This window comes from Erpetoichthys calabaricus, chromosome 18, assembly GCF_900747795.2.
Source record: "Erpetoichthys calabaricus chromosome 18, fErpCal1.3, whole genome shotgun sequence".
Classification (NCBI taxonomy): domain Eukaryota; kingdom Metazoa; phylum Chordata; class Cladistia; order Polypteriformes; family Polypteridae; genus Erpetoichthys; species Erpetoichthys calabaricus.
Window position 1 is genome coordinate 88,469,688 of NC_041411.2, and position 25,906 is coordinate 88,495,593.

Genomic DNA, 25,906 nt, shown 5'->3' on the forward strand with positions numbered 1-25,906 from the left:
ATTACTGTCAGAGAAAATTACAGCCGTTTTAAGGAAATACAAACCAGTATTACTGCGAGAGGAAATTAAAGGTACACAATGCAGCGACGCATATTACAGCCACATACAAGCCAGTATTACGGTCAGAGAAAATTAAAGGCATATTACTGACGCGCACGCCTGTATTACAGCCAGAGAAAATTAAAGGTATATTACACACGTACAAGCCAGCGGACGTACAAGACAGTATTACTGTCACAGAAAATTAAAGACACACAATACACGGCGGCAGCCCACGAAGAACGGTCAGCTCAGCAAGTAAACATCAACAAAAGAAAGGCTGAAAGACAAAGAAAAATACGACCAACAAACAGAATGAGGTCAAAGTCCCTTGCCATTTAATATAGACTGTTCCTACTAATGTTTATGCACTACTGTTCATGGCGTCCGTTATTGTAACGGGCTTAATGACTAGTTTACTATAATTTTCTAGCTCAGCTTTTAGTACTTACAGCCTTTTACTTAACCCCTTTATTTCATTAAAGAGTTAATCCATTGCCCACTGTAGCAAAATCTGACAGAAGACAGCAGCCCATCGAGGATGGGATGCCAGGCCACTGCACATAACTCTAATGCAGACATGTTCATATTCACTATTACCATATTGCCCGTTTAGCAACACCGATTGTCTTAACCTTCTTATCTGGGGATTGGCAAAGAAAATGGAATATCCATAGAAAAACCACACAAAACAGGCAAAAGTCACACAGACACTGAATGACATTTGAACTCGCATTCCTAGGAGGCAGCATCCTTAACTACTGTGCCACTATACCAATATGATGTCAATTTGAGAAATGAGAACACAATAATTTCTTCAAGATTATATAAGTTTTAATAGCTAACATTCACAGAAAATAAGCAATGGAAAACAGCACAGCATTCTTGGCTTTCTGATGTCTCATACCAGGTTAACTGACAACTGCTAACCCAACTGAGATGCATATTTTAGGCAGAAAGTCACACGCACGTAGAGAACATACAAACTCTGCACAGGCTTGGACTGAAACGCGAGTTCCTACAGTGAAATACGTTACCCAACACACGGTGCCTGCCATGCAGTCCCTACTTAGATTTATGAGAAAGAAAACAAGTAAATGTATTGAATATTTAATAACCCTTTGTGAAAGATACCCCGGACACAGACAGACACGACACCAGATGTCCACAACACACACGGTTTATTTTCGTTTCCTCTTCAAAACACAAACACAGTGCCCAAAGACTCACAGTCCTTTTCCACTCCTTTCTCTTTTTATTGCCTTTTCTTCACCGCCTCCACTCCTTTCCTGCAAGCTCCGTCCTCTTCCTACCGACTCCGGCCCCCGGAGTAACGACTGCTGGCTCATTTTACAACACCCCCAGAAGTGCTCCAGGCGCTCGTTGACCAACTTCTGGCAGCACTTCCGGATGTGGCAGAAAACCCGCCTAAGTGGGCTCAGCAGTTGTTGCAGCACTCCCAGGTGGCACCCTCAGATCCCAACAGGGCTGTAGCCAACTCCAACTCCCATGAAGCCCTACGGGAGTCAGAGGCACCGCTGCAACCCAGAGGGGCTGCCATCCAGAACCCTGGGGGAGGTATTGTGCAGCCCATGTCTGTTCCCCTGGACCATATAGAGAAGGGGCGTCCTGGCCGGGCATGGACCCTGGCCATCCGCCACACCTTTTAAAATATAACTTACACTTGCAAAATATACTTTTTGTTCATTCTACATAAGTTACTGTAAAACCAAATGACACACAGAACACAGTGTGGCTCTTCAAGCTTCATCAACCATTCTTAAACACATAAAAGAGAATCAAGTAAACTGGATTGAGTGGAAACCTACCACACACCACCTTTGAAACCTTTACATACTCCGTAATAAACTAAAGTGCCTCACTGCATCTGTCCAATGTATAACAGCATTTGGTACAATGTAGTTTTCCTTTATCAAGTTACGAGCTGACTGCTATCACTTCTGCTTTAAAAAAAAAAACACTACTGTGGGCTTCTCTCATGCTTGGGCTGCTAATGTCAAAGTCCACAAAAATGACACTCAACTCTCAAATAACCTGTGCAGTTGTCTAGTTATCTGATTCTTGGAGGTATTTTTCATAGTTCTCTTCACAAGCTCTGATACAATCAATGAAGTAGTTTTGGTTAGAAATGGCCATCAAGAGGTCAGTCTGAACAAGGTTAACATTGTAGAACTCTGAAGTTGGGGCTGTACGTGTCAGGTGACTTTCTTTATCAATAAATACCTGTAAAAGAGAGGAGAAAATAAAAAACGTATACAAACACTCTGACCGTCAAAGTGAACTACAGACTGAGCACCAAATATCAGGGACTAACAAGCATACTTTAATATAAAGATATTAGTGTTTTTAGAGTTTTAAAAACAAGGCAGGAATTTCATTTACAAACACTGAAAATCTCAAAATAATTTTTTTATATATACATATACTGTATCTCCAGTGAAAAGATAGTAGGTTAATTCACACAGTGCATCGCTTTAACAGCCATCTTATGATTTTTGTCCAGCTATTTTCCCAGACCAGAAAGCCTTAAAATGCCCACAATTAATTATTCCTTGAATAATTCTGCACAGCCACACTGATATTTACATACTTATGTAACCCACTGGTTTTGAAAAGACGAAACACGTGTTTGTGCTTAAATATTAAACCAGCACTTAATTCTTCATTATGTCATTTAAAATGTTTTCAGAGTGAGGCAAGGGTCTAAAAAGTCACCTCACTAAAAGCATGCAATAAGTACATTAAACATACACTAAGCAGACACTAAAAGCATACATCAACTAGTAATAATGTTCTAACGTTAAAACTGAGTCTTGGGAGAAGCAATGAAATGCCATTTTATTGTCTAAATTGTCTTTTGTTTAGAGTACTTATATGTGTTGCTCAGGCAAATAGCAACACAGAAATCAAGTCATCCAGTTATTCACACTAGATATTAGTAAATAAGGCACTGGGAAATGGGAAAGCTTGTTCCAGGAGCAATCAAAAACTACACTGCCATGAGCATTTGGAGGGCATACTTACTAGGAATATTTTAAAATGACTTTATATTTAAAAAGGAGGAAGTTATTTTGAAGAAAATCGAAACAGTTTTAATCACAAAAATTGGCATAGAAGACCTTCTTGTCTTCTTAGAGGGTCACGGCTGAAGGACTGTCAAAACACTAGGCCTATTAAAGCCCACTGAGGCATTCCTTGTGTCGTTTTTGGGCTGTGCAAGAAATACATTGTTATTGTTGCTGTAGTGACAGACAACCGATGGTCACCTTCCACCTTTGACTGACCTGACATTCTACCTCTTCAGCCATAATCACTGCTATTAACGTGCCCAGCAGAAATCTATACTAGCCGAGAGAGTTCATTTTTGTGCGGCTTCTCTTTGGCAAATGAGACAATGGGATTCAAGCCAAGAACAGCACACAGATTTCAAGCCCTCCAGTTACTGTATCTAAATATTCAGAAGGTAAGACCCTGGGAAACAGAAAATAACTGCTTACACACTATATAGTTTGGCGCTGTCTACCAATAAAATTTCCTTTTCTTTAATTTTGTGTGCATCACAGTTCTCCAGTATCTTGAAATTCTCTCATTGCTGCTAGATATATTCATGGTAAAAGTCCAACACTGCTCATACAGTGTATAAATATATATATATGTATACAGTACATACACACACACAGTATATGACATCAAAGAAATCAGTATTAGAATTATTTTATTACTATTATTTGTTTCATTATTATACTTTCTACACTTTTGACTTGGTACTTTTAGTATTTTGCATATTTTACACTAGAAAGATTTAATAAATATAGAATTTTTCAAGCCAAAAAATACAAAGCATTTTACAAGTTTTTTCGAGAAACAATGTAACGCTAAGGAGGTTAAGCAGGCTTGAGAATGTTAAGTTAATGTGTGCTACTTCCACCAGAGGATATGTGCAGATTTTAATTTATTTAGAAATCACAGAGTCTTCAGAGTGAATGAGCCACAACGGGAAAAGCTGATTAACTGACCTTTGGATTGACAATTGTATCTGCATCATTCAGTCGAATATTATCATCAATAAAAATGTGCTGTACATCAGGATCATAGGGGTCAATCCAAACTGGCTTACCCCCCAAACTTGAAAAGCTGTTGCGTACCCACCTGGAGGAACAAAGGAAGTTGTAGTTATGTGTGCAACAAAGACAACATTTGAGTATGCAGACTTGCACCCCGTGGTGATACCATAGAAAAGTATAAATCAATTTTTAAATTGTGTCTCCTGCCATTTTACTAATTAATTACCAAAGCACAAGCAAGTTCTTTGTTAAATAAAGATTAAAATCTGTCAATTTACCGAAACCCTTACACAGTTTAGTGATGTAGTGAGCGGCCTGGCACTCACTGCTACCAGGACAGGTTTCTGCCTCCAGTACAATTTAGTTCTATAAATAAGGTTAAAAAAAAAAACCAGAAAGCTCCACAGATACAAGTTGCATATTAACATTATGTGTGCGTATCAAAGGTTAAATACTTTCAGATGATCCATCATGAAGATGGCTCACTAACACACTCAAAACCTTAGATACAGTATCTGAGAAAAGTCCAGATATCTGCATTTTTGCTCAACAACTTCGATGGGTGCACAGTGGAGGGCATTCTCAAAGAACATTACTGGCTCACAGTGCTCTTCTGCCCAATACATATAAAGAAATGTTGAGCAAAGAGTATTAAAAGATCTCAGCCATCCTGCATAGTCTCTTTTCTCTCTTCTGGCAAACAGTTCAAGGATCATTAGCACTTCATTAGATTTAGGAATGGTTTTTTATGATCTGCTTATTAGACAACTCAATAGCCATTACTACTTGCAACTGCATGAATGTTTCTTGCATATGTCATCTGATGTTGCATTTAATATATGGTGTTGCATTTGCTGCGTATTTATGACATGGCATGTTAGGGAAATACTTTTTTGCATGAATTGCAAAGTATTTCTGACTGACTTCCTGTTTAACTAAGCCATTCTGTACCATCTGTACTGAGCACATTACCTAGGCGATGATGAGATAATGGCAATTAATGTTTATTTTGTTCTCAAATAAGAATTTATATATACAGGAAGATACAGTAACAGATGATCCACTGTGGCAACTCCTAACGAGTACAGATGAAAGAAGAAGAAGATATAAGAAATTCCTCTTTAGATATAGATGTGCATCAACATGATATAGGTGTGTTAAAAGATCATACCATTTATCTGTATGCTTATCTGTACAATCTAATGTGCTTCTTAATTCTGTTATGACAATTAAGCAAACATGCTTAAGAATGCTGCTTTGTTATGTTCCTCAGTCCATCGGGTTGAACGGACTGTTGCACATGGCAGACTCCCGCAAACGTGTTGTAATAAAGGATCTCCAGCAGGTGAAGCCATTTGTAATAGCAGTCTGCTGTTTTTCTTTGTATTTTTATTTTTCATTTGCTTTCATTGTAATTACTGTAATATGAAATAAATAGTTGTATCTGGTGTGTTATTATAATTTGTTTGATCTGTAGAAGGCCACTGTAATGTTCTGGATTTGGAAAATAAATTAGAAACAGTGATCTCAACTATTCTTAAGATACTAATTTTCTTGATAGGCACTACTGTCACTTCTTTGTGGGAGCTATGTAAGTCTGAATTTCATTGCACTATGCATATATGGCAATAAAATATGAAATTGAACTTGTTACATATAGACAACAAAAGGCTGTATTTGAAGAATAAAATATTTCCGACTCCAAATTTTAAAAAATGCAACACAAAAATACACATTTCCATCTACTGTATCTATTTCTAACCAATCTATAGAAAATATTTCTAGCATGTATGAAAATACTATTGCTAAAAAACAATCATGTCTTCAGAGAAGTAACTAATGAAATCAACACCTAAGCCAATTATCCTAATAAGTCAATCTGTTTCAATGAACCATGGCATAAATTCTACACAAATCTCAACAGGAACTGGATGAATGCTATGACATTCTCCCTTGAAAAACTGCACCATCTGATGTATTGATAATGTTAGTAGAAAATTTTCTGAGGTCTTGGTGTAGAATTTCCATTACAGTGATCCCTCGCTATATCGCGCTTCGCCTTTCGCGGCTTCACTCCATCGCGGATTTTATATGTAAGCATATTTAAATATATATCGTGGATTTTTTGCTGGTTCGCGGATTTCTGAGGACAATGGGTCTTTTAATTTCTGGTACATGCTTCCTCAGTTGGTTTGCCCAGTTGATTTCATACAAGGTACGCTATTGGCAGATGGCTGAGAAGCTACCCAGCTTACTTTTCTCTGTCTCTCTTGCGCTGACTATCTGTGATCCTGACGTAGGGGGTGTGAGCAGGGGGGCTGTTCGCACACCTAGACGATACGGACGCTCGTCTAAAAATGCTGAAAGATTATCTTCACGTTGCTACCTTCTGTGTGCAGCTTTTAAGTATGCTGCACGGTGCTTAGCATACCTAAAAGCTCAAAGGGCACGTATTGATTTTTTTATCTCTTTCTCTCTCTCTCTCTCCCTCTGCTCCTGACGGAAGTGGTGTGAGCTGCCGCCTTCAACAGCTTTGTGGCGGTGCTTCGCATACTTACAAGCCAAACAGCCCTATTGATTTGTTTGCTCCTTTGAAGAGGAAGATATGTTTGCATTCTTTTAATTGTGAGACAGAACTGTCATCTCTGTCTTGTCATGGAGCACAGTTTAAACTTTTGAAAAAGAGACAAATGTTTGTTTGCAGTGTTTGAATAACGTTCCTGTCTCTCTACAACCTCCTGTGTTTCTGCGCAAATCTGTGACCCAAGCATGACAATATAAAAATAACCATATAAACATATGGTTTCTACTTCGCGGATTTTCTTATTTCGCGGGTGGCTCTGGAACGCAACCCCCGCGATGGAGGAGGGATTACTGTACATACTCAGCTAGGTTGAGATCAAGAGAAGAAGCCAGCCATGGTGTATGATTTAAGTCTTTTCCCTGTTCTTCACACCATTCACTGATGAACTATGACCTGTAATTTTGATGTGCACCATGCTGCAATGGACTGGCCAATGTTTGTTCCTACCTTGAGTCCTATACTAGTTGGGATGGGCTCCAGCAGACCCCAGCGACCCTGTTCAGGACTGAGTAGATTAGGAAATGATTGACTGACCACACTTGCCCTTGTTGACTTCAAATAAATAAAGTGAATGGCTGGTTTGATCAAGTGAAATTTCCATATTGATTGAGATTTTTCTACCACTTTACCCAAAAAAGTGAACTTTATATGTAATGAGATAGTCACACACCACAACTGGACCACTGTATTTCTCGGTGAGAGTTTCCTGACAGGCTGTTTTAATGAAACCCCGCACTCAAGTTAGATTAATATTTGTAATCAAACGTCGGTTTCAGCTTGATTCTTGAATCAATAGAGATTTAACTGTTACAAAGGCAGAGTATCTATTCACTAATTACATAGTGCTGTCTTGTTAATATCCAATCGCTGATTACATTACATTTAGAAATGAACTGAATACTTGTATTTATAAGTCTCTAATTGGCCACTCTATACCATTACTGTTTTTTCAGATCTCACATTCATACATCTTTTCCAAGAAGCTAGTATTGATATTTTTGGTTGTCGATAATGAAAGAGGCTGCCTGGCAGCACAGTGGATAGCACTGCCGCCTTAAGGACCCAGTGCCCCAAGTCTGAATCGCTCATCTGGCCATTCCCTACATACAGTCTTGATCACATTCTCTGCGTCTCTGTGAGTGTGTGTTTTTTTTTCTGGGTACTATGATATTCTATGCACATCATAAAGAAATGCAGCTTAGGTTAACTGGCAATTCCAAACTGGTCTTGTGAAAGTATGACTAAGGGTGTATATAAGAGTAGGCCCTGCAATGGACTTGTGTCCCACCCAAATGTTTGTTCTTACCTTACACACTAAGTGCTTCCAGGATAGGTTCAAGATCTGAACAGGCTGAAGAATGCTATGTTAATTAAATTGTCACTGGAAAGAAGTTTGCCAAAGAGTATTCATTTCCTTTGCATTCCAATTACAGGAGACTGCCTACGCAACGGTCTTGAATATCAAAAAAACATGCAGCTTTGATCCTTAAAGGATGATTTTACACTTCAATTGGAACTGCATACGGGATTCTCTTTAAGCACAACTAATGCTAAGAAAGTAAGTGAAAATGTGTGTATGTAGTGCTACCTGTCACATCATGCCTGTTTTACCATTTTCAGGATTGGTCAAATACATTACAGACAGTCATTACTACCTTGGTGCTGCAAGCGGTTAGAAAAATTGCACAGTCATCCCATCCAACTACCGGTATTATCAAGATAGTTCTGGGTGTGTTTTAGGGGGATTTGTAACCTATCCTGGAAACACCAGACTCAAGGCAGAAACTACCTGTCTTATACAGTATATAAATTAGAAGATGTATGTCTTCATGAGTTTCACAACTTGAACAATCAAAAATATTACTGTACTGTAATAATTATGGAGTGTTTCAGAATATTTAAGCAGATGCCTTTATCCAAAGAGACTATGAAAACTCAATATAGATAAAATACATTTGAGTAACATGACTGTACATGTTGAGAAGCCATAGTGAACAAAATGTTAGAACAGAACTCAACAAAATAAGTACTACAGTAACTCTGAAAGCTAGATGAAAACTGCAGTCTGGAAAGATGACAGCTACTGTAATTGACAATAATAGAGTGAGTACAGGATATCCACGAAAAGGGCAGAAAGCAGTGCTCGGCAAAGAGAAGTATTTTTAACAGTCACTTGTCATCTTCCTTTGAGAGCTATGCATGTCTTTTTGAGCAAGAGCATGCAAAATGAAGGTACTAGCACTGAGTTTTTCCCCACAGAAATGGTAAGACCAGTCTGAGTAGCAATACAGCTTCCCACTCCGACTACAAAAGGTTAAAAAAATTTTAAAAAAAAAAGGATTTTTTTTCTAGTGGTTAAGTAAAATGAAACATTTATTGGTACTTGGAACCAAACAGTGCTCATTCTTCATAAAAGTCTATTTAATACTTTCCTGTAAAAATATCACATTAATGACCTCATTGCAAGCGTTCTGTAACTGATATGGGAATGTACAGGCATAACCTAGAATCTGTAATATAGATTTAAACATAATGAAACAAATAAATATTTTGTAATATCAAACATTCAAATCTTAAGTCTTAAGCTGAAGTCATCACACAGAGTTTGAAGTGGCAGCCATAAAACACTGCAGTGCTGTGCCACCCTACTTAATAAACCACTTAAGTCCAAATCCTACTTTTACACCTGAAACTGAGCTTCTATCAAACATATCACTGCTGATTGACCTACACAGTCATGCAACAATTGTGTACTGGTTTTCTGCAGCTCGCTTTATCCCACTCAGCATCATAAGCCAGGAGGAGTTGGAGCTTGCTACAGGTAGTTTAAGTACTGAATGGGTGCAATACACTCAATATGTTTAATATGAAACTTTGAATCCCTACTGCCGCCATAGCATATCAGCTTGTATTCCCCTCAAAGCCCTATGGGATCTCCTTTGAGTGTACTGCCTATAAAATTTAGAAACCAATAAGCTGGTGAAATGGTAGGCACAATTCAGACATGGTAGACAGACTGAGCTATTTTTCTATACTGTTGCACATGATAAAACACTCTTTTCAATAAAATAACATGTTAATTTCTGTTTTGAACCATACATTTTTGCATGCCATTCATAGGACAAAAGCTGGATTTACAGAATCGTCTCTCTATGCCATTTCCTTCCCTAAGAAGAGCCTCTTTTTAAACATGAATTCACATTTAACCAAGAGTTCACTTTTTCAAGAATGGCTCCATAAATTAATCTAGCACTACCCACCAATCAAAATGATCCTGAAATCCTCCAATCCCTTGCAGAGAACTGAAATACTGGTACAACCTCCTGTCATCTCCCCTTGAAATAACTTTATCATTTCCTCTCGTAAGTTTCACATTATTCTTGCTACAGCGTATGCGACCAGGGGTTATAGTTAAAGATACCTGAAAAAAAGAGAAACAGGAAAGTCAGTGAGCTATGGAGCTTTTTAAATAGCTTTAAATATGATTTAACTCTTAAGCGTCATGCTCAAATAGAAAACATACCCTTTAACTACAGAATACACAAAGCTTATTCCATTTTATAACTGTATTGTGCACTATCAAGCAGAGTTTGCCTTGTAGAATTTTTGAACTATCAAGAACTAATATAATGCTTAAGAAAACCAGAAACAGTTAATCACGGTGTTAGTGATATGATACGTTAATGATCAGATGTTCAGCAGCAACCTTGCCGTTTATGTTTCACTACAGACAGCACACGTACAGGTAATTGGGGGAAAAAGACAACTCAGCAAGAGCTCCTTATGCACTGTCTGGAAGGCACACATATAATACTAACATTACAGCAGGTTACCAGGAGACAGACATAACTATGCAAGGATATATGGAATATCTAGTACACCATAGTGAATACATTCAAGCAGAAGATATTAACTACACTCAACAATATATAGTACAGTTCTTGGCTTTCACACTACTATAATAATTTACATAGAAAATTAATAATACATAAAGTCTGATCATGCAAATGTTAATGACACTGCATTAAAGATTTCTGCCTGGAATTTCCAACTCAATCACTGTGTGGAACATGTACACTGTCTTTGTGGATCTGTGGGTGGATTTTCTCCATGTAATCAAGTCTCCCTGTCACATCCCAAACATTACATTAATCTATTTCCCAAACAGAGAATGACTACAGTCAGTTGAAAAAGTAAGTAAACTCCATAAAATATGTTTTCCTCCTCAATATGTGTGGAAATGTCAAGATTTGATCTTCATTTAAACAGTATCTACAGAGGAGGAGGAGAAGGAGGAGGAGGTTGTGAGCATGCACTGCTGCCACACCCAGCATACGACAACACCTGGTTTGGGACCCGAGTGCAGCGGGTGACACCGGTTGACATAAAACAACAAACATCATGCCAGATTTACTTTTTGCAGTCCACTGTATAATTTAAATAACATTAATGCAACTTTCACATGTACAAAAAGTAAATACACCCATATATTTGTCACTCCCTCAAATATCTAAAATTAGAATCAGGTGAAAATGATCAGAAAATCATTAGAGATGTTCTGGGGGGATCCCATCTTATTTAAACCTTAAATATTTAGTTCGGTTTGCTCTTTGTTGTTGAAGTGCATTCTGTTTAAATAAAGATCAAATCTTAATACTGGTATGTCCATATATTTTAGAAAACAAAAAGAAATATTTTATTTGGTGAACTTAATTTTTCAAGTGACTATAACTCTCTACTGAGATAAAATGATGTCCCCTCTTTGCTTCATTTGTTCATATTGCACATTTTCATACAAAACTAAACAAAAGCACCCTGTCCTGGGATTGTTCCTGCCTTGCATTCCTACAGGGATGGGCTTAAGCTTCTCCACAAACCTGCAGGTAAGGAAAATGGGTGGATGAGAAAAAAAAAGTCCACAATATTAAAATATTCCTAAACAATCAGCTATAACTGATTAGTTCTTTTAATGCATATACAGGACAAGCTAAACAACTGCAATTGTATTATAGCTGTCTGCTTATATTAAATAGCTAAACAAAACACTTAATTTAATGTAGCGTACAGATTAACATCATTTAGATATCACACTACAAATGATTAACATATGGGGAAAATGTGTTTAATAAAATGATACCACTGTTACATTTAAACCAAGAGCATATTGTTTCAATGTACAGCATACATAGCAATCTCAAACTTGCTTAATATAATTCAGGACGCTATACCATATCCTAGCATTACTGGGTATCAGCCCAGCTCAATGTCCACCTGTGTGTGCTCTCACTCATACTGGGCCAATGGGTAATTTCAAATTACCAATGAATCTAACAAGTGTCTTCCTAATGTGAGAGGAAAACTGCTGTACACATAGAAAAACCCAAGCCAGCAAGGGGAAGACAAGCAAACTCCACATACACAGATGCTAGGCATGGATTTATATCTATTCAGTTATGTAAATTATGGACACACTTACATTAGCAATGCCTGAATACTTTTTGAATTAGAGATATTTCAATAACATTTATGTATACATTGCAGCAACACACTATACACTAAGGTGCTATGTAAATAAAATGTATTATAGGGTGAGACAAAAAGTACCACCACATTTCAAACGTTTATTCTACAAAAACGCTACAAGATAAAATAAATTTCATTACGACACAAGAAAGGGTATACAAAATAGATTTTTTTCACTGTGTTTTAAAAATGATGTCTTCAAGGTGGTGGCCATCATTAGCGATACACTCTTTGAGATGATTTCTGAACGCTCACATAACTCGTTGGGCCATTTCAAGGTTCGTGGTGAATAGCATCCTTGAGTGTTTCAAGGTTTCGAGGTCAGTGTGTGTATACCTTCAACTTGAGATAGCCCCACAAAAAGAAATCGCACGGAGAGGGATCAGGTGAACGTAAAGGCCACCCAACATCACTGCGCAGGGAGATCAGCTTCCCCAGAAACATTTCCAGCAAAACTTGCCTGGATCTCCGCACCGTATGAGCTGTTGCTCCATCCTGTAGAATCCAGGCATCCACCACATCCATTTCTTCCAGTTGGGGCTGAAAAAAGTTCTCTAGCATTTCAATGTAACGTTCTGAAGTGATGGTGACCGTTGCTTCCCCCACCTCAAAAAAGTAAGGGCATACAATTCCAAATTCTGCAACAGCGCACCAAACTGTAACAAGCTCACTGTGCAGGGGTCTCTGATGAAGTTCACGAGGGTTGGTTTAAGCTCAGTTGTGAAAGTTTTGCTTATTTACACAACCATTGAAATGGAAATGTGCCTCGTCACTACCCATGACGATGGCATCTTGATGAACAATTTGCAGAATGTTTGAGCACAACTCTCTACAGCTCTCCCAGTCTCTCTCAGGGAGTTTCTGCACTACCATCATTTTATATGGATGGAAAATAAGATCCTCATGCAAAATTCTCCTCAAAGACATGTTGGAAATGCCAAAGGCAGAAGCATGTTTGCGCGCTGAATGTCTAGGAGACTGCAAAATTGATGCCCTTACAGTTTGGATGTTTTCAGGCATAGTACAGTACGAGGACAGCCCTGAGATTTTCTGTTAAATGTTGTACCCGTCTGTCTAAATTTAGACACCCACTGAAGAATTGTTTTCCGATTTAGGACATCACCGTTAGGAGGAATGCAGAAGTGCATTCGGAGGGCATGTTGCGTAGTGATGATGGATTCTTTGTTTTTGAAGAACGCTTCGACAACAAAAGCACAGTGTGCACCAGACCAAGGCATGTTGCCGACTGAAAACTACAAGGAATCGCCTATTAAAGGACCCCCATCCCAACCCACTCGGCTGCCTCTGCCTCACGCAATGACCTTGAAAAATGTGGTACTAAATTTTGGCATCCCCCGGATTATTATTATTAAATATAAGAATGTTAGCATTAATTATATACAGTAAATAGAGTCTGATATCTAAAAATAAGCAAACCAATAAGTAGCTCAGGATGTCAACTATGTTTGAATTCATAATATTTCAAAACATTGCAGTTTAACGTCCTATATACCTACCATTTTAATAAATGTACACAAGCTATAGGACAAAAACAGAATAAAATCTGAATCATATCAATTATAAGGAACATAAGACTAACTCTAACATTGGCAAACTTGTTTTTCTGATATCATAAGAGTATATTTCAGTCTTTTTGATCAGTGAAATGGAGTTCTGCACAAAATGAACAGAATAGGTTGAGTTAAATGAAAGCTATAAAGCAAGTGATTTAATATAATAAATATTAATATAATACCTAGTTTTAAATGTCAGCTTCTTGACAACCTCCTTGAATGTTTGCCAACATTCATGAGAATTTTGATGTTCAGTTTTTATGGATTTTGCCCATGTGTAACAGAGGACATTGAGAGCCTATTAGAAATGGTATCAGCCCTCACTGTCAAAAGCACTAAAGGAATGCTGCTTCAGTGGGACCAAATGACAAAATGCTCGTTTCTCAGCAAGGACAGTTAATGCAATGTTGAAGGTTTCCAAGCCTGAAGAGAAAGTAACTCGTGGAAGAGTGCCAGTTAACACAAACCAATATTATATAAGCTCAAACCCACTGGTCCTTTTATTTGAACTGTAAGTAAAATGTTACCAATGATCCTCAAAGATAAGTCAGATTAACAGGTGGAAAGGTGATGTGTGGGCTTTGAATCCCATGCCTGGTCACCGTTTACAAGAAGTGTGCAATTCTCTTGGTGTCCTCCTAAATTTTGTGCTCCCACATTCTCAAAGACATGTAGGCTAGGTTACATGGGAGGCAGTGAACTAAACCCCCCACACGCCTCAGCTGGCCATAGTTCATTGATAATGTCAATGGACTGTTATTGTTAGGTTCCATTTATATTAAAGCAGTTTGGATTTTTTTCCTGTGCATTTAATCAAATCGGTGACTCCATGTGTATTCATTATGTAATTAATATTTGGATAGTTTTTAATGGCATATATCTGTGAACTTTTTACAGCACTCTTTAGCCTGCACTCAGTGAAGCGCACTATACAAAAATCAACTTAATTACCTGACAATTCTTAGTCCTGTGTGAGTGTGGTTATGTGCACGAGCAAGCCTTGTGATGAGCTGCTTTGCCCGACCTTGCACCCAGGATAGGCAAGAGGCCCACATTACCCTGAAAAGGTTTAACAAAGTTAGTTGAGTCAAATAAACAATTAACTAGACATTTTACTTACATGTGATGATTGAATATCACAGAATAGTGGATGGCCCCCTTCCTTCAACACCTTCTGCATTGAAACTAAGACACGTGGCAAATCTGTGCCAAACGTTCTGAACAGGATGGCAAACTCTCTGTGCTGTGAGCTCAATGCCTGTAGCAGCTGGAAGAAAGCAGGCAGAATCCAGTGATATACCTTGCCATCTTCTGCACTTACGGACAGCACCTTGTCTTCCTCACCATGCCACTCCAGCAGTGACAGATGATACTCAAGAATTCTCCTGAACTGTACACCATCAGCAGACTCGGTGAAAGCTGGTACACGCCCAAATTGGTAGTAGTAGGAAACTGCCCCTGGGCATGGCGGAAGGAGAGAAGGTAAATCGCTCAGCCATTCCCATCTGCCTTTTGAAAAAGGAAAAAAAAAACACTTTAAGCAAAAGCTCACTTCGAAATAAAACAAATATTTGACTAGACTAATTTTAAATGTAACCAGCTAGAGAGCTACTGTATGTACACACTAATTACAAAAGACATCATTTCAATTCTAGAAAGTTGATTCAGTTCATCTGGACATAGTTCTTTTCCAGAAGATACGTTACATCACTCATCCAAGTGACTTCCTCAGTCTCAGTTGACTGCAAGTTTCTCCAACCTTATAAACAGTACCTTTGCATAATGACCAAAACTAGCACCATTGACTAACAATGGGCCATGTGATCAATGATATGCAAATTGTCCACATCAACTCAGTCGACAAACACATCCAGTTCACCAGGGAGGGCATGAAACGTGACAGGCTAGCTTTCTTAGATTATGAAATTTCCATCAGCATTGGGGGACATTTGAAAGTTGACGTGTACCATAAACCAATGCATACGGATGAGTATTTAAGGTTTGACTCTCACCATCCACTAGAGCACAAAATAGGTGTCATCAGGACTCTACAACACAGAGCAAACACCATACCCACAGACACAGCGGCCAGAGAAGCAGAAGAACATCATATCAAAAAGGCCCTGAGAAAATGTGATTATCCCAGCTGGACTCTTGTCAAAGCAGGGAAGACACCTAAAGAATGCTCTAAGCAATCCAGGAGAGAGGAAGGACAACCGCTGCCTAAGTGAAAACCTTTGGTGATCCCTTATGTGTCAGGAGTATCGTAACAGCTGAGACACATTTTTTCAAAACACCAGGTCTCGGTGGCTTTCAAACCCCAAAACACGCTACGGCAAAAACTGGTCCACCCCAAGGATCGGGTGCCCCGGCACAGACAGAGAAATATAGTTTACGCAGTTAAGTGCCAAGAGGATTGCCGTGAATTATACATCGGGGAAACCAAACAACCACTGGCGAAGTGGATGGCACAAGACAGAAGAGCTACCTCGTCAGGCCAGGACTCCGCAGTCTATTTACACCTACAGGACAGTGGTCACTCTTTCAGTGATGAAGATGTGCACATCCTGGACAGGGAGGAACGCTGGTTTGAGCGAGGAGTCAAGGAGGCCATTTACGTGTAAAAGGAACAACCATCTCTGAACCGACTCTCTGTGAATGGTACTCATGGCCATTGATCGATGGACAATATGCATATCACTGATCACATGGCCCATTGTTAGTCAATGGTGCTAGTTTCAGTCATCATGCAAAGGCGCTGTTTATAAGGTTGGAGAAACCTGCAGTCAACGGAGACTGAGGAAGTCACTTGGATGAGTGATGCAACGGATCTCCCTGGAAAAGAACTATGTCCAGATGAACTGAAAAGGTTTAACAAAGTTAGTTGAGTCAAATAAACAATTAACTAGACATTTTACTTACGTGTGATGCTTGAATATCACAGAATAGTGGATGGCCCCCTTCCTTCAACACCTTTTTCCGTAGAAAAATGTAAACGGATATGTGCAGAACATAAGCTCCATACAAACGATGACCATGAGAGAATTCAAAACCAGGATTGCCAACACGATAATTCCAACAAGCCTGTTTTAATATTATTAGCCTTTTTATTGTCTTTTTATAGCTCAGTTGTTAAGAGTTATATCTGTTAACAACATTTACATTATGTATGGTGCAATAAATGTTCTCTTTAAACAACACTGGCACTCTAGGTAATTAAGCTTATCTAACTCTCACCTCTAAAACATGAGTTTGGATCCTCCATTTCACTACCATCCATAAATGCATCAGTTCATGGCCTCTTTACAAAAAAAAGAGACTGCGCACCTGCTCAGAGTACAAAAAATGGCCAGCCACCCATCCATTTGTTTAAATTGCTTAGTTCAATACTGGATTTCAAGGTGCCCATGTCTTTTACATCAGCACTGTATACAAAGCAGGGATCAACCCTGGACAGATAACTAGTGCATCACAGGACATAGTCACTCATGTTGGCTAGCATATGAAGCCTTGTTACCTAACTCTCATATCTTCAGGATGAGTGAACACCTAGAAAAACACATCCAAATGTGAGAAGAAGGTACAAACTAAGTGCAGAAAGGGGCCAGGCCTGGAATCAAACTGTGCTTCAAGCTGGACAAAAATAATGCACTACTATGCCTTACAAAAACTGTTAAAAAAAAGTATCCCAAGGAGTGATAACGCCTGAAGGAACAGTAGAGGGTAACCACAGGTACAAAGATAAAAAGAGGGAGAGAAACACACATGACCAGCAGAGACACAGTTCAAATGAAAGGGCACCACTAGAGGGTCGTACACCTTGTCAGTGAGTCAAATGCAAGTAATGGAGAAGGAAGAAGAGAGAAGGGCAAGCTGGGAGAAAAGTTACAATGTTCCTCAAGGATAGTAGAGGACAAGCTAACCTTAAAGTTGCTAGTGATGGCGGAGAGGCTGAGATCTCCAGGATATCAGGAGGCAACACATAGTGCCAAGTTACCCTTTTATTATTGGCGGGCATTTACTGTGCAATTTTTAGAAATTGTGGTCAAGTGACTACTCAAAAAAACTTAACAGAATACAGCTATACTATTATAATCAACTCTTAAGGGCACATATTATAATAAATAATATAATGAGGCCACTATTGGTACATTTAGTTAATACTTCTAACTTAGGACCTAAGTACATGAAGAGTCGTGAAATTAAATGATATTCACAAACAATAACGACCAAGGTTTAATAAATATAACTAATTCCACCCACAAATTAAATATCTGCTTTACGCAAAATCCCCACTCTATGGAGGTGACTGGAAACAATATGTAGTCAACTAAGTAAAGAAAAGAAACTCCTTACACCAGGAAGGCTTGGCTATACTGGAGCTACACTGGACATACAATAGAAGGACAAAATAAGGAGCAGCATACAGTATAAGGTAAACCAAAGCATGCTGCCTCTCTGGATTTAAATCTACAGGTTTGTGAACTTCTTTATTACTGGTACAGTACATCACCCACTTACCAAAACTACCACAAAGTACTCCTGTCAGTCACACTTTCTGTTGCTTGTCTACCCTTCCTTGCCCAAATGTTCCACAAAATACTAAGCTTAACGGACCACTGTTGTATGGTGGTTTTAAAATTGCTTCTAAACCACTGCTGTCTTCTAGGGATGAAGTACACCTATGCCATCTTAGGCTCCTTAAACCATAAATTCCCTACTAGAAATGTGCCATTTTGGGAAGTTAGTGACAACTGTATGGACACAATTTGAGACAGACTAACCAGCTCTGAAGGTGGTCCATAGGTAAGAGAGAAAAGTGTGGCCTGGAGGAAACATGCAATACTCCCCCAGAACATTAAAGGCAGGTGCTACTGATGTCAGACCCTTCCAGCAGAGAGTAGAGACAGAGTCAAACTATAGAGAGATGGCATTACAATTACTGATCCATGTGGACAAAGTTAATTTTATAATCAAGAAAAAATGAAAACTATAATAGAGAGGTACATCTCAGTTTTGGGCATGTTTTGGGTACTGGCAGATTTGACAGAACTACTGCAGCAGCAAACATTAATAAAACATCTTTTAGCATTTGGACAGCAGTTCACACAATTGCTGAAAGAATGCTTACCTTCTTTATCCAATCTGCCCCATGTGACAGTGGACAAAAAGTAGTCCAGAGCCTTCACTGTGTCTTGCTTTGTGGCAGCATCAGAGACCACAATAGTGTTATTTAAATCAAAGTGTAAGACAAGCTTTCTTCTTTTAGGTTCTGCTATTTCTCTAGCAGGTGAACAGTTGAGTCCTTTGTGTCTTGCTGAACTGGAGGAAGGCCCACAATCTTGGCAAGAGTCGCTGTGTTTTCTCTTACAGCGCTCAGTGTCCTGCTCTGGTGGATTAAGCTGCTGAATGGGACCAGTGGCTAAACCTGACATATTGGCACACAGGTAATCACTGAAGTCAGACTGCTTTCATCGACGTATGCAGAGGCAAATGATGTTCACACACTGGTCTGCTTGGTGGCAGTAAACAAAAATGCTTAAAATGTTCAGTTTCCCCACACAAAAATGGGCAGCAGCCATTGTTCACCTTTCAAACAAGTGCAATAATGCACTCTGCTGACTCAACAGCTTAAAATATTAGATGCTACAAAAGGGTTCAATGGAAAAGCAGTAATGACAATTTGAGGAACGTGACCTGTAAAGAAACACAAGCATATTTTACCAGCTGGAAAAAACATCCTGACATATCCACAATCAATAATTGCAAGCTGCTGTAAAATGATTCTTAGAGAAATAAATCATTTAGCAAAAAGGTCAAAAGAATGACAAATAATGAAACAGAGTTAAACTTTTTTTTTTATCCTTTTCAATGTATAACCTTAAATACGCAAAAACTGGGCAAGTTTTTCTATGAGTTGTTTCAAGACACGCATTTCTGAAAACTACTGTAATAAACATACATAATTCTTAAGGACTGAAAGTTGAGCACCAGGAAAGGGCACAATGATAGAAATAACCTTTAGTAAGTCAAAGCTTAAAATAAATAAATAATAAACGTATTATTTGAACCCCCCTCCCAGTTTGGTTGCTACCTTGGATTCAACACTTTTGGGACAGTCTCTGGTCCCCAAAATCTAATGCTAGATAAAGTGGGCACATACAACAGGGGAATTAATGCACCTTATTCTACAATCATTTTTTGAATCAGTTAATGATTTTTTTTTTTTTTTATCAAAATGGTCAATGAGAGTTAAACACAGGTAAAAGCATTACAATATCCATCCATCTGTCCACCTTCCTGACCCTGCTTATCCAGGAAAGGGTCATGGTGTGGATGGAGCCAATCCCAGCAACAATCAGGAACAACACCTGGAGAGGGCGCCAGTCCATTGGAGGGTAAACACACACACACACACGAGCCAATTTAGCACTGCCATTTAACCTAACCTGCATGTCTTTGCACTGTGAAAGGAAACCCACGCAGACAGGGGGAGCACTTGCAAACTCCGTACTCCATGGTCTCCTTACTGCGAGGCAGTAGCGTTACCATGCCACCTCACATTCAGCTGGGCACTTTAGCATGACTGCTACAAATATGCTTTCCTTTCCTAAACAATCCAATGCATTGAAATAAAGCACAGCATCAAATTGAGTATAAACCAGTAATTACTGCAAAGGTTAAAGATCTAAGCAAAGTGCTGAAGTAAAAGTTTGTTTTTTCCCCACTCTCTCTTATGTCTTACCCTTGCCTAGTGGTGTAGTGTTAACGCATTCTCAGCACTGCAGTGCGGATCAAGCGGATTTAGAAACAGAGAGACTGGGGAATTGATTTGATCGACGAAAGACACTGCTTAAAAGAAAGAAAGAAAGAAAGAAAGAAAACAAAAAACAAGATTATTGGTTGCACTTTTAAATGTCTAAATACTTGTTCTGTTTAACACTTATTGTATGTTTACTTGTGTTTTACTTTTGATACGAATACTATGCTATTATGTTGTCATGCCTGGTAATGATTTATAGCTGCAGTTTTGCTGTTTCTGCACTAGTGGGATTAGCATCAAACACTTTACATTATACTGCAAGATATAACTAAAATAAATTGAACTAAAACAAATTCATTTCATGCAGCTAACAATTGGCTTGATGAATTGTGCATTTTACCATTTTTATTACAAAACCACAAAAGGAGCAATAAATATAATCCTCCCTTACATAGAAATCAAACCTTGATAATTTACCTCATCTTGAATTTTAGTATTGTTAATTGTTTTTATTACACACTCTCCATGTGGTATTTACCTCACGTTTCATTTTCTTACTTTCAGGCATTTTCTCTTTATTAAATGATCAGTTGAGGCTCTAGATGACTCAAAGGTTTCTTTTGTTATTACCACGGGAGCTCAGCACAGTTATCTCAAGCAGATTTTAGGCTAAACCTTCGAAAAAAGTGAAATACACGAATATTTATAATTCTTGGACATCCTATGACTTGTGAGTAATCAGAATAGAACTGTTACTCAGTAATATCTTAGAATAAGCTCTTAATGCACCGAGGTAGCAATTATCTCCACATTTCTTTTTCTTCTCCATTTATCTCTATTGCCCTATTAAACTCATCAATTTAGGTATGTCTACAAGCCGTAAGTTTTACTCTGTTGGCCATGCTCTCTTTCTCAGGGGTGGGGGGCGACTTGTTTTCAATCCTATCTTTTGTAAAAATTGATTTATTTATATGGAATGATTACAATAAAATTAATAAAATTAAAAAAAAGGATGCCTCATCTTTCATTATTTGTCATAGCAGTCGGTCCATTGCAAAGAATTCTGCTAAACTTGCTGAATTCCAGAGTATGAGCTTAGCACTGAAGAGAGTACACTTTAGTTTATAATGTAAAATTTTAACATTAATGTAAAAATGTCTCCTTTGCTTATATGCACATATCCCACTCGATTGTGCTGGACTTCTTTTATTGTAATAGAAATTGCTTTGGCAGTATGGTGGTTTCTCCACCCTAGTAAAATCACCAGCTGCAACGCCTTCAGTATGGAGGTTGCCTGTTCCTCCCATAGGCTTCCACTGAAAGGCCACTGTAAGTTAACACAATAACTGTGCTCTCCAATCAAATGTTATAGTTATCAAATCTAGGGTTGTTTCCTAATTTGCTCCAACTCATCTTAACAATGAAGTAGAAAGAGTCGATTCACAAAATGCATGGATATAAACTGCTTTGTAGAGCTGAAGAACTGCCCAGTAACTTGCACTGGCAAATAAATGCATGCTAAAGAAATGATTGGCTTAGTTGGCCAATGTACTGACTTCACAAATCATTACTGATCATTTTTCAAATCTTTTAAAGATTACAGAAAGGTAAAAGTAATTTCTAAGCCAAGATGGTAAATTTGTTGATGAATATGTTAGGATGCAGAGTGTTGTGAAAGGTGCTACACACCACAAAAATCTAGTGAACCGACCAATGCTACAGTCATCCATTGTGGCATTTTTTTTTTTTTTTTTGTCAAATTAATTACAGCTATTAAATAAGATCAAAAATACATTCGTAAGTAATCAGAAAAACAACAAGCAGTTTAAAAACCGAGGGTGGTGATGAAAACCAAAAAAAAAAAAAAACGTGAGTAGGAAGTCTCTTTCTTCTACAAGACAGACTGCTTGATCCTAATAGGGCTGCAGAAAGGGTCTTTCCACAGAACAGCTCTAGCTACCACCGTCAACATGTTACAGCAGGCTAGAGTTACCAACATGTTATCTGTCCTCATTCTGTTAGATCTACCCACTGCGGACTGGGTGGAGTGGTGGCTCTGAGGCTCGGGATCTGCACTGGCAATTGGAAGTAAATGCCAAAAGTGACTCTACTTCGTTGGGCCCTTAACCTACAATTGCTCTGTCCTGGGTATGACGTTTATCTGCATCCAGCCCTGCATGTAGGCCTTCCAAACCATAGGGAAAAATCTAGGGGTTGGCCACCATAAAAAAACCTCACTCTGGTTCCATTCCATCTGAACAAGTGTGGTGCTGAGGTGTTACCGGTCACAAGGCTGCACTCGGGCCCTAATCTGAGATCCTGAGTTGGTTTGTCATATGGTGGGTGCGGCAATACGCTGTATCAGTGCATGCTCCCAAACTCTCTCCTCTCTATCCACTGCCTTTGACTTGGTCAACCAATAGACCCTCCTTGCTGCCCTCTCTGACGTTGGCATCACTGGGAATGTGGTTGGAATCCCTTGGGCAGATCTTACCATATGTGTCCCGTTGTGGAGTAATGTCAAGGGTGCCCAAGGACTGGTGCTGGGCCCTCTCCTCTTCTCTTCTCTCCATACATTTCCTCACTAGCTTGTGTCACATGGCTTTTCTTATCAGTGGTATGCCAGTGATATGCAGCTCTCCTTGTTGCTCCATCTAGAGGAGCACTTGGTACTAGTTAGAATCTCTGCACGTCTCATTGATACTATAACACAAATGAAGGAATACCATCTCCAGCTCAACGTGGCAACGACAGGACTTCTTGTTATCCTAGCTTGCCTGTCTATTCAGCAACCATCTCTATTCCGCATGGCTCATTACTGCTAACACCAACCATGACTGGACAAAACCTTGTGGTGGTGATTGATGACCACCTGTCCTTCAGGTACCATGTTGTTCTGGTCTCCTGGTATTGCAGGTTTACTCAATACAACACCCACAAGATCAGATCATAGCTGACTGAGTATGCAGCGCAATTCTTAGTCCAGGCTTTGCTCTTATCTCTGCTGCCAGGAGTACCAAGATATGCTACCAAGCTGCTGCAGAGGATTCAAAATGCAGCAGCACGTCTGGTGTTCAATCAGCCATGAAGGGCACAAGTCACTACTCTTTTCTGATCGCTATTGGCAGCACGGTTTAAGTTCAGATCCTTGATGCATGCCTACAGATCTGTCAACGGGGTGCAACTAAATATGTATGGGGAAACTGGTGAGGTCCTATGCATTTTCTCGACCAGTCAGGTGATATCAATTCTGCATGGCATTAAATCTCAATCCAGTCTCACTAATCTCTATCCAGTCTCTTTTCATATGTAGCTCCCGACTGTTGAAACAAGCTTACAACCGCCATTTAAAATTCTGGCTCCCGCATTGTAAATAAAAAGCGTCTGAAGACTCTCAGGTTTGATGAATTTCTGTCCGACTGATATTATCTTTTGTAACCTAGGAATTGTCACTCTCTTCTATTTTATTCGGAGCTATTCGCTTGCGTTGATCAATTTTGTAATCTTCTCCTGAAGCACTTGTTCCCAAACAATCCCACAAACGGATGTTTGCTCGATTATGCCGAGTACTCCGTGCAAGTCGCTTTGGCTAAAGGCGTACGCTAAGCAAATAGATATAAAAGTATGCGCCAGGCTGACAGTTCGAGCTTAGTGCGCCATCTGCCGGTCGCAGTGCAATACAGCAGCTCGGTGAATTCAGCAGCGTGAGCTGTGCTGCAGCCCTCATTGCCGTTGTTGTAAATGTATTTAAAACTGTGAGATTTGCTGGCTTTCCAGAAATAGCTCGAAATAGATCGCCGAGTGAATTTCGGGGTGGCAGTTTCTAACGAAATTTCCGAGTTTAAGTAACACATTCACACTCCAGTTCTTTGGAGATCTATCGTAACGTCCGTTCGTTTACTCGTCCTTTAGTTAATGAGGTTCACTGGGGAATGAGTATAAAGTATTACCGATGCACTTAACTAATTTTTCGTTTCTGCAGTAATCAGATTCACAATTCCTTAATTAAACATGCAAAATAAGGTCCCAAATGCTTTATCAATAGGTCAGAAACACGTTTCAAATCATATACAGTCCTGTAGCTTCTAACTGCCCATACATAGCACGATACGCACATTGCACTCTTAACAGAAAAAAGCAAATGTCTAAATACACAGGGTAACGTACTAACCGGTATGTGATAAAAAATTCAATGGCTACAAAAGGGGGCGCACGTGGCTTCACCAACGGGGCGGGAATAACCTCTGTGGATGCTTGCTGTTGACAAAACGTGGTTACATTTTTCAGCAGTGTGGAAGTAATGAACAATCTACTTTAAAAGCTCCATCTATCGAAGGGCGCCGGCTTACAGTAACTCCACTTAAACGAGGCCATAAAGAGAAACAATCAAATTCCGCGTCAAGGAAAAGCAAGACTAAGAACAATACCTGTAACTGCGGTCAACGTTACGACGAACTGAGTGGCGACTCCTAACGACGTCTTCCAGAATGACACGGGAGTCCCATTTTCGTACTACAGTAGTTGACGCCAACAGCGAACATTTACTTACTCATCTATGTATTTTGTTGTGGAGTTAGTGTCGGGCTGCGTCAGCATGCACCTGCAAAGGAAAAAAAAATGAAATGTTATTTCCTCGCTGAAAAGAAAAGAAGAGCAGGTGACATACCTTCACTGCACAAATTATTAGAAACAACCTATACACCTGCTTATCCTTGCAGTTATCTAATCAACCAATCATGTGGCACAATAAATACAGTCATGCAGATACAGGTCAGGAGCTTCAGTTAATGTTCATGTCAAACACCAGAATGGAAAAACAAAGTGATCTCAGTGATTTCAACCATGGCATGGTTGTTGGGGCCAGATGGGCTGGTTTCAGTATCTCTGTAACTGCTGATCTCCTGGGATTTTCACTCACAACATTCTCTAGAGTTTACTCAGAATGGTGCAAAAAGCATCCAGTGAGTGGCAGCTCTGCAGACAGAAACACCTTGTTGATGAGAGAGGTCAGAGGAGAATGGCCAGACTGGTCCGAGCTGACAGAAAGTCCATGGTAACTCGGATAACCATTTTGTACGACAGTGGTGAGCAGAAAAGCATCTCAGAATGCACAACACGTTCAACTTTGAGACAGATGGGCTACAACAGCAGAAGACCACATGAGGTTCTACTCTTGTCAGTCAAGAATAGAAAGCTGAGGCTGCAGTGAGCACAGTCTCACTAAAACTTGACAGCTGAAGACAGGAAGACTGTAGCCTGGTCCGATGAATTTTGATTTCTGCTGAAGCACACAGATGGTAGGGTCAGCAACATCATGAATTCATGGACCTTGAGGGTT

At 39.3% G+C, this 25,906-nt stretch overlaps 1 protein-coding gene across 2 annotated transcripts; it reads right to left on the reverse strand.

Moving 5' to 3' along the window:
• Nucleotides 1-465: 465 nt before the first annotated feature.
• On the reverse strand, nt 466-21,177 carry si:dkey-32e6.3 (uncharacterized). 2 transcript variants are annotated; one of them, XM_051921166.1, is made up of 6 exons: nt 21,107-21,177; nt 18,937-19,502; nt 15,106-15,314; nt 9,969-10,129; nt 4,077-4,209; nt 466-2,283 (listed from the first exon to the last, which is right to left on the reverse strand). In XM_051921166.1, the coding sequence occupies exons 2-6, from the start codon at nt 19,238-19,240 to the stop codon at nt 2,107-2,109; spliced, it is 984 nt and encodes a 327-aa protein (XP_051777126.1). In that variant the 5' UTR covers nt 19,241-19,502; nt 21,107-21,177; the 3' UTR covers nt 466-2,106. The 2 variants fall into 2 exon arrangements, with proteins under 2 accessions (XP_051777126.1, XP_051777125.1); XM_051921165.1 differs by having other exon boundaries at nt 468-2,283; nt 14,926-15,314; nt 21,107-21,175.
• Nucleotides 21,178-25,906: the final 4,729 nt, after the last annotated feature.

What these genes read in the sequence shown, in the direction of transcription:
- si:dkey-32e6.3 (XM_051921165.1), bottom strand. Translation starts at nt 19,240, where the DNA reads ATGTCAGGTTTAGCCACTGGTCCCATTCAGCAGCTTAATCCACCAGAG. An exon ending in GGGCAGATTGGATAAAGAAG is followed by an intron (nt 15,315 to 18,936) that starts GTAAGCATTCTT and finishes CTTTTTCAAAAG; the next exon opens with GCAGATGGGAATGGCTGAGC. An exon ending in ATACAATTGTCAATCCAAAG is followed by an intron (nt 2,284 to 4,076) that starts GTCAGTTAATCA and finishes TCTCTTTTACAG; the next exon opens with GTATTTATTGATAAAGAAAG.